The 10030-nt window shown below is 42.5% G+C and overlaps 1 protein-coding gene across 3 annotated transcripts in view; it reads left to right on the forward strand.

Annotated features, from left to right (window-relative positions):
* RAD51 (RAD51 recombinase) overlaps window positions 1-9906 on the forward strand; it is a 33058-nt gene extending 23152 nt beyond the window's left edge. For all 3 annotated transcript variants that reach the window (XM_079769388.1, XM_079769386.1, XM_079769387.1), the window contains exons 6-10: window positions 337-431; window positions 6796-6909; window positions 7475-7604; window positions 7839-7960; window positions 8402-9906. In XM_079769388.1, the coding sequence (XP_079625514.1) occupies window positions 337-431; window positions 6796-6909; window positions 7475-7604; window positions 7839-7960; window positions 8402-8525 (585 nt within the window). In that variant the 3' untranslated portion in view covers window positions 8526-9906. The remainder of the gene's footprint in view (window positions 1-336; window positions 432-6795; window positions 6910-7474; window positions 7605-7838; window positions 7961-8401) is intronic.
* The last annotated feature ends 124 nt before the right edge of the window (window positions 9907-10030 follow it).

Raw genomic sequence — 10030 nt, forward strand, 5'->3', positions numbered from 1 at the left:
GGTTAGGGCTATTTGTACTCTTGGGAGGATTGGTCAGTCTTATGTTGGTGTGCAGTCATAGAATTTTATTACCTACTTTGGACTATATATCCAAGCAGTCCAACTCTGGCAAGACTTCTAGCCTTACATTCTATGGGACACAGTGAGCTTCATATCTACTTCTAGCTGAGCTTCTTGGAAGGGAATGCTCTTCTTCCTATCTCTGAGTGTCAGTTTGAAGTGATTTTTTCCCTTTGCCTTATTGGAGAGAGGGGGAATGTATAGAATCATGGGTAAGTTGGTCAGTTATATAAGAAGCACAGTGTTCATTTCTGCTGTTCTTTTTGTTCTCTCTAGCTTCCCATTGACCGGGGTGGAGGTGAAGGAAAGGCCATGTACATTGACACCGAGGGTACCTTTAGGCCAGAGCGGCTGCTAGCAGTGGCTGAGAGGTAGGTTACTGGATTAGATGAGAGAAGTATGGCTGTACCTGGCACTGTCATGATTTATAGGGTTAGTCTGGTTGAACAGTGTCTTCTCTTTTTAAAAAAAAAATACCTATATACTAGTATATATATATATATATTTGTTTTTTTTTTTTCATTAGAGGCCCAGTGCACGAAATTCATGCATGGCCGGGGGGAGGGGGGAAACGGGGGGTCCCCTCAGCCCAGCCTGCACCTTCTCCAATCCGGGACCCCTTGGAGGATGTCTGACTGCCAGTTTAGGCTCCATCCCAGGGATCGGGCCTAAACCGGCAGTCGGACATCCCTCTCACAATCCTAGACCACTGGCTCCTAATCGCTCACCTGCCTGCTGTCCTGGTTGCCCCTAACTGCCCTCACCCCCCCCGCAACCTGATTGCCCCTCACTGTCTCTGCATGCTGGCCAAGTCGCCCCCAACTGCCCCCTCCCTGTCGGCCTGGTCGCTCCTAACTGCCTCCCCGCCCCCCCGCTGGCCTGGTCACCCCTTACTGCATCCCCTTGCTGGCCTGGTCACCCCAACTGCCCCCCTCTGCCAGCCTGGTCACCCCCAAGCTCCCCTCTGCCAGCCTGATCGCCCCAACTGCCCCCCCCTGCTGGCCTGGTCACCCCCAACTGCCCCCCCCCCCCTGCCGGCATGGTTGCCCATCACGGCCCCCCCGCCGGCCTGGTTGCCCCATGCAGCCTGCTTGTTCAGTCATTTGGTTGTCCCTCACTAACCCCCCTGTCGGCCTGGTGGTAGGCAGCCATCTTGTGAGGGTGTGAGGCTTAATTTGCATATCACCTCTTTATTATATAGGATTGGTTTCAGAGAGGGAGAGAAAGATAAAAACATCAATGATGACAGAGAATCATTGATCGGCTGCTTCTTGCATGCGCCCTACTAGGGATCGAGCCCACAACTTGGGCATGTTCCCTGACCTGGAATTGAACTGTGACCTCCCATTTCATGGGTCAGTGCTCAACTACTGAGCCATACCAGCTGATCATCATCTCTTATTACTCCATACTAGAGGCCCGGTGCACGAAATTCGTGCACTCAGGGAGGGGCCCTCAGCCCTGCCTGTGCCCTCTCGTAGTCCGGGAGCCCTCGGGAGATGTCCGACTGATGGATATCCTTAGTGCTGCTGTGGAGGCAGGAGAGGTTCCCACCACCGCTGGTGTGCTCACCAGTCGTGAGCCCGGCTTCTGGCTGAGCAGCGCTCCCCCTGTGGGAGCGCACTGACCACCAGGGGGCAGTTGAGCCTCTGCCCCCTGGTGGTCAGTGTGCGTCATAGCGGCTGGTTGTTCCACCGTTCAGTCGATTTGCATATTAGCCTTTTATTATATCGAAGGATTCCAATGGTGTATGTATGTAGTATAGATAAGCATTCTTCTTTAGTCAGAAATCTATGAGTTGCTGCCAGAGTGCATTTAAAAAAACACAACAAGATCCAACTATATGCTGTCTTCCAGAGAAACCCCTTAGGTTCAAAGACTCAAATAGGTTGAAAGTAAAAGGATGGAAAAAGATTTGCATGCAAACAGTAGTCATTAGAGAATTCTAGTAGTTACTCTAATATCAGACAAAATAGACTTTAAGATACATAAAAAATATCACTAGGGACAAAGACGATCATTTTTTTTTAAATATATTTTTTTATTGATTTTTTACAGAGAGTAAGGGAGAGAGATAGAGAGTTAGAAACATCGATGAGAGAGAAACATCCATCAGCTGCCTCCTGCACACCCCCTAATGGGGATGTGCCCGCAACCAAGGTACATGCCCTTGACCAGAATCGAACCTGGACCTTTCAGTCTGCAGGCTGACGCTCTATCCACTGAGCCAAACCGGTTTCGGCCAAAGACGATCATTTTATAACTAAAAGGTCAGTTTATCAGGAAGGTATAACTATAAACATATAAACATCTAATAACTGAGCCCATAAATATGTGAAATAAAAACTGACATAATTGAAGGGTGAATAGACAATTCACCATAATAGTTGGGGACAAATATCTCACTCTCAGTAATGGATGAAACATTGCCCTGATAAAGGGCAACTGCAGAAAACCTACAGCTTGCATCATACTTAATGGTAAAAGTCTGAATGCTTGCTCCTTAAGATCAGAAACAAGGCAAGGGTGTCCACTCTCATCACTTATATTCCACATTGTACTAAAAGTCCTAGCCAGTGCAGTCAGGAAAGAAAATAAAAGGCATCCAAATTGGAATGGAATACATAAAACTATTTACCGATGATATGATCCTGCATGTAGAAAATCCTATGGAATCTACACACACACACACACAAAAAAAACCCTACTGCCGAGACCGGTTTGGCTCAGTGGATAGAGCGTCGGCCTGTGGACTGAAGGGTCCCAGGTTCGATTCCGGTCAAGGGCATATACCTCTCTCCCTCTCCTTCTCTCAAATCAATAAAATATATTTAAAAAAATAATTTAATAGAAGTGCAAGACTGGTCTACTTAAAACTAAAAACATTACTGAGAAATTGAAATCTGAATAGAGAAACATCCTACATTCATGGATTGGAAGATGCAATACTATTAAGATGGTAATTCTCCCTCAAATTGATCTATGGATTCAATACAATCTCTTTTGAAATTCCAGCAAGCTTTTTTGTAGAAATTGACAAGCTGATTATAAAATATATATGGAAATGTTAAGGACCCAGATTATTTCGGGGGCGGGGGGGTTGTAGATTTCAAGTCTTAGTCTTTCCAGTTTGCAAACTTCCTATTAAGCAACAGTAATTAAAAACTGTGGTGCTGACATAGGATAGACATATGGATTGATGGAACAGAATTGAGAGAACAGAAATAAACCCTCTCATTTATAGTCACTTGATTTTTGACCAAAGGTACCAAGGCAGTTTAATGGGGAAAATAATACTCTTTTTAATAAATGGCTAATGTAGTTGGATATCCACATGCAAAAAATATATATATATTTAGACCCTATACCATACATAAAAATTAACTAAAAATAGATAATAGTCTGGTGAGTCCTCAAAAAGTTAAACATAGAATTACAATATGATCCAACAATTCCAGTTCTGGTTATATACTCAAAAGAATTGAAAGCAGTTACTCAAACAGATACTTTTGTATACCAATGCTCATAGCGGCACTATTCATAACAGCCAAAAGGTGGAAACAAGTGTCCATCAACAAATGAATGGATAAAAAAAATGTATATACCTACAATGGAATATTATTCAATCTGAAAAAGAAAGGACATTCCTACACATGCTACAGCATGGACGAACCTTAAAAATATGCTAAGTGAAATAAACTAGTTGCATCAAGGACAAATATTGTAGGATTCCTCTCATATGAGGTACATACTTAGATTAGTCAAATTCATAAAGACAAAATTAGAATGGTGGTTTCCAGGGGGTGGGGGTGAGGCGAATGGGGACTTATAGTTAGAGTTTCAGTTTGGAATGATAAAAAAGTTCTGATGGTGATGGTTGCAAAACAATGGAAATGTATTTATTGCCACTGGACTGTATATATATATTTTTTAATATATTTTTATTGATTTCAGAGAGGAAGGGAGAGGAAGAGAGAGGTAGAAACATCAATGATGAGAGAGAATCATTGATCGACTGCCTCCTGCACACCCCCAACTGGGGATCAAGCCCGCAACCCAGGCATGTGCTCTTGACCAGAATGGAACCTGGAACCCTTCAGTCCGCAGTCCGGGCTCTATCCACTGAGCCAAACCAGCTAGGGCGGGACTGTATATTATTAAAAGGTTAACATGTAATTTTATTTTATTTTTTATTTATTTATTTTTTTACAAATATATTTTATTGATTTTTTACAGAGAGGAAGGGAGAGGGATAGAGAGTTAGAAACATCGATGAGAGAGAAACATCCATCAGCTGCCTCCTACACACCCCCTACTGGGGATGTGCCCGCAACCAAGGTACATGCCCTTGACCGGAATCGAACCTAGGACCCTTCAGTCCACAGGCTGACGCTCTATCCCCTGAGCCAAACCAGTTAGGGCATCATGTAATTTTATGTATATTTACAACTATAGGCCCAGTGCACAAAATTTATACATGGGGGTGTGTGTTCCTCAGCCCAGCCTGCACCCTTTCCAATCTGGGACACCTCAAGGGATGTCCGACTGTCCATTTAGGCCCGATCCTACTGGGATCGGGCCTAAACGGACAGTCAGACATCCCTCTCACAATCCAGGACTGCTGGCTCCCAACTGCTCGCCTGCCTGCCCTCCTGATTGTCCCTAACCGCTTCTGCCTGCCAGCCTGATCACCCCTAACCACTCCCCTGCCAGCCTGTTTGCCCCCAACTGTTCTCCCCTGCAGGCCTGGGTCCCCCCCAACTGCCCTCCCCTGTTGGCCATCTTGTGTCCATATGGGGCAGCCATCTTGTGTGTTGGAGTGACAGTCAATTTGCATATTACTCTTTTATTAGATAGGATAGAGGCCTGGTGCACGGGTGGGGGCCAGCTGGTTTGCCCTGAAGGGTGTCCCGGATTAGGGTGGGGGTTCCCTTGGGGCGTGGGGCGGCCTGGGTGAGGGTCCTGTGGTGGTTTGCAGGCCAGCCACGCCGCCCGGCAACCCAAGCGAGGCCCTGGTATCTGGGATTTATTTATCTTCTATAATTGAAATTTTGTAGCCTTGAGTGGAGGCCTAGGCCAGCCCGGGTGTGCGGAAAGCTTGGCTTCCTCCATTGCCGGGGGCAACTCAAACCTCCTGCTCGCTCTGTGGCTGCAGCCATCTTGGTTCGGCTAATTTGTATACTCTCTCCTGATTGGCTTGTGGGTGTAGCCAAGTGATGGTTAATTTGCATATTACTCTTTTATTAGATAGGATAATTTTTTTAAAGATGATAATCTTAAATGTAAGAGCTAAAACCGTAATGCTTAGGGGTTTCTTTTCCAGTTAGTTAGAAGGGAGTCCATCGGTACGCCGATGAACAGAAGAGGCATAGACATTTGTATATATTTTTTGGGAAATGTCTTTGCAATCTTTGCCCTTTTTATTATTTATTTATTTGTTAATCCTCACCTGAGGATATTTGATTTCTAGATAGCAAAAAGGAGGGGGAGAGACACAGAGAAACACCGATGTGAGAAAGACATCGATTGGTTGCCTCCCACATGGCCCCAAACAGGGCCAGGGATCGAGTCTGCAACTGAGGTTAAGTGCCCTTGACCAGAATTGAACCCATGACCCTTCAGTCCATGGGCCAATGCTTTATCCACTGAGCCAAACTAGCTATGGCTAGATTGATTCTTTAAAGACTGATAGAATCATAAACATAGGAACTTTTGGTTATCAAAGAATTAATAGCATATTGATTTGTTTAAACAGATTCTCTTTTGAACTATTACATTAAGGGAGTCAGTGTTATATTTTTGGACTGTATTGATTTTATGACATTAATATGAAAATATGATGGGTTAAAATGATGTGTATGATTCTTTTATATGGATTGTGCATAAAAGCTTTACTTAGCAACGTTCAGAATTTACTAGGTATAAAAAGTACTCAAGGTAGACAAGCTTATCTTTATCCTCAAGGAATTTGTCGTCTAGTCAAAGAATGGCAGGGTTGCCTCGCACAAGTGCCATAAAAAGACCAAATCAGTTTTTTGGAAGTGCAGAAGAGGGAAAAATCACATCTATTTGAGAGATAAAGGGGAAGTTTATCTTCAAAGAAATGGAGCTCCATTATGGTACATTTAATGAGAATGAAAACTGTGTTGTTACTCGAACCATTCATGTCTTAGGTGTCAGTTATAAAGATGAGAAAATACAAATTGTTCTAAAAAAAATAAATATTTTATTTGCCTTTTTTAAATGCAGAGGGAAAAATCATTATTGGGTATAACTAATTACTAGCAAGAATAAAGAAGAAAAATAATTGCCTCTCTTGAACTTCTTAGAGTTTTGAGTCCTTGCTTAGGTTTTATTCCTATGTAATAAATTTATATGAATTTGGTTAATAGATCTTTGAGTGGTTCTTTTTTGTTGTTGATTCTGTCATGTTGCCCTTGGTTTTTCCAGGAGAACATTGTTTCCTTGTACTTGGAAATTTCTAATTCTAGTTCAGGAGTCCTCCAAGAATAGATTTGATTTATCCTAAAGTCCTGCCAGGTAGATGACTCCAAAGTAGTAATTGCTGTCATCTCTCTTTGCAGTTTGTCTGAACTTCGTAATAGAAAGGGAATTAATACTATTTAGTCCCAAAACTTCTTACCTACCCATCCATGTAATTTCTTTATTAGCAATGAATTTCTCATCTGCCTGCGTTCTCTGTACAGCCTAAAAATGTTCTCTCTCCTTTTCTAGATATGGCCTCTCTGGCAGTGATGTCCTAGATAATGTAGCATATGCTCGTGGGTTCAACACAGACCACCAGACCCAGCTGCTTTATCAAGCATCAGCTATGATGGTAGAGTCCAGGTATGTGCTCAGGAGATACTGAATATGCTCTCAGGGCCCTTATCCTGAATCTTATATAGGCCATTTGGCAAAATTGATAGTAGCTTGGATTAGAAATGGGGAGATTTAAGTTTTAGTTCCTATTTTGACACTTACTTTGTGGTTAAAGTCAAGTCACTGTTAAAAAATGAAGCCATAACCTTGGCTGGGTAGCTCAGTTGGTTAGAGCATTATCCCAATAAACCAAGGTTGTGGGTTCGATCTCCAGTCAGGGCACAAACAAGAAGCAACCAATGAATGTATAAAGTGGAACAACAAATTGATGTTTCTCTCTCTCTCTCTCTCACCCCCCCCCCCTTCCTCTCTCTAAAATAAAAACATAAAGTAAAAAGAAACCATAATCCACCTGAACTTGTTGGAAATTTTATCTTGTTATATGGTACCTCGGACATGGATGCTATAAAGTATGTTAATGAAACATCTATATACGTGTGTAACTGAACACGAAATTTAGCAAAGTGAGAGTAAGGAAGCAGAATCTGACATGAGCTAGCAACAGGCTTCAGAGAGTCCTTGTTCCCTGCAGGTATGCACTGCTGATTGTAGACAGTGCCACTGCCCTGTACAGAACAGACTACTCCGGTCGAGGTGAACTTTCAGCCAGGCAGATGCACTTGGCCAGGTTTCTGCGGATGCTGCTGCGACTTGCTGATGAGGTGAGTTGTCAGGTGGGGTCAGAGACTACTTTCAGGGGCCGCGGATTTCGGGAGCTTTGCTGGAAGGCCAGGACATTGGGGTCTGGTATCAGGATATCAGTTAGATATGAAAAGAGACTTGAGTTATTCATTGGTTTGTGGGGAAAAGGGTTACCAGCAATAAAGTTAGTCCTTACAATGTCTATGGCCACAAAATAATAATAATAAAAAAGACATTTATCCTTTCTCCATCAGTTTGGTGTAGCTGTGGTAATCACCAACCAGGTGGTAGCCCAAGTGGATGGAGCGGCCATGTTTGCTGCAGATCCTAAAAAACCTATTGGAGGAAATATCATTGCTCATGCCTCAACAACCAGGTAAAGTGATGGGACAGATGACTTCACCGTGGAATGTCATGTTAACTATGAAGTAGACGTGAAGATAGAACATTTCCCTGTTAAAGCTCCTATTGTGTAATTGGACAAAGGAGCTCTTGCTAAATCTCACTCACTGTCATGCTTTGGTTAGTAGAGGTGTTTGCTTTTAGTTCATAAAAGAATTAAAAGCCCTCTAATATGGAGAACTGAATATGAAGAATTCATATGTCTCTTCATTATTAAAAGAAAATAATTGTTTTAATATGGAAAATCCGCCAAGGGTGGGGGGTAGGGTGACAGGGCCCCAAGGAATACAGAAAGATTCTGAATGTCCTTCTAAGAAGTATATACATCAAAAATGTTTTTAGTTCTATCATAAATAGGAAGAGCATTTTTTAAATTATCATAACTTTGGTATTTTGATCTGTGTCTTTGGGTCAGACTGTACCTGAGAAAAGGAAGAGGGGAAACCAGAATCTGCAAAATCTACGACTCTCCCTGTCTTCCTGAAGCTGAAGCTATGTTTGCCATCAATGCGGATGGAGTGGGAGACGCCAAAGACTGAATCACTGGGTTTTTCCCGTGATAAACTAAGTGCTGCGCCTAATGGAGAAGACTGCTCCCTGGGGTTCTTCGCAGGCCTCTTCCTGTTGTGACTGCCAAAAAAAGGGCATCCAGGAAAACAGCTATTGTATCAGCTTTTCTGATGGAGTAAACAGGAGACAGGTCAGAGTCACAAACTGATCTGAAATGTTTGTTCCTTCTCTGGAGAGTGTATTAATCTCTATGTGAATTCTTTGGTTGGGGGTGGGGGGTGGAATACCTCTGACATAGTGCCTTGAGGTTGACTGGGGACTAACAGCTGGACAATCTGTGTCTCTAAGAACTAAAGCTGGGAAGACGTGACTCTTCTCTATCTGAATAATGAAAAAAATGTCAGCAACAGGGCAAAGGGAATGGGTCTCCTCACAGGTTCTTTTTCTCTGTTTGTAAATCTGTCAATAAATCTGTCAATCAGACAGGTTTTTAAGTTTGTGTGTCTGAATTATCTTATATAAGAATTTGTTTTATTTAAGGAGTACTGAGCAGATCTGTTGGATCACTAGCCCTTCACCATCTACTTGCTTGGGATTTTGGTGGTTTTTTTTACTGCTAAGAGCAACTCAAGAAAATTCTGGAATCTTAAGTATTTCAGAGGCTTAAGTAAGTAGATTCAGTGTGGGGTTGCTAATAAAGTAGTTATTTGTAGTGACTGCTACTTATAGGAATTATTCTGATACAAACTAAGTATTTCAAGATAGGGCCTTTACGTCTTTTTTGCACTGGGTAGGGGTGATCAGTTGCTATTGTTTTAAAATTTAAAATTTAAAAGGGAAGTTCTACATTCAGATAATTGAGCTTATTGTCCTTCAACGTAATAGACTATTACAAGATGGCTGTGCCATGGCTTTCCTGTGGCCTTTGTTTTTATTCCGTTAGTCTCGTGTTGTAGAGGTTATTTTACTTCAGGGATTCGAGATACTCTTCTTCCCCGTCCAACTTCCACTCAGGATTGGTTTTAACCAGATCTTGACATTTCAAAGGACCTCTCAGCTAGTATTGGGAGGAAAGGCAGTGAAATACAATGTAGGGAGATACAATCTAATGCAGCTTTGTTTTAAAAGCAGTTCTGTTCCCTGGCTTTTAAGAATGGAGGTCTTCTTTTACCAAAAAACAAACCTGGGGGGTATAATAAAGCCACCGTGACAGATTGTGGAATGAGAGCTTGATTCTTATATAAGAGCATCTCAGTCTTTTAGGACCTATAAAGTATTTAAGTGGCTCTGACCTAGGAATTTGTCTCAATTTTTCTTGTAGGTGGCATTAGGCTTTGTGCTGCTGGCTCTGAGTAAACATGAGTGGGTCAGAGAACACCTGCTCAGTGGGAACAGGCCTTGTTAAGCTAAAAATCAGCTCTCTATCTGCGTTTCAGAAGTAACTAGGATTTTCACAGAAATAGCACTAACCAGAGCATATTCTAAACTCTTTGGTGCTATTTTTCTACTTGCCTGCAACAGAGCTAATAGCATA

The sequence above is a fragment of the Cnephaeus nilssonii genome (genome assembly GCF_951640355.1).
Source record: "Cnephaeus nilssonii genome assembly, chromosome: 4".
Taxonomy (NCBI): Eukaryota; Metazoa; Chordata; class Mammalia; order Chiroptera; family Vespertilionidae; genus Cnephaeus; species Cnephaeus nilssonii.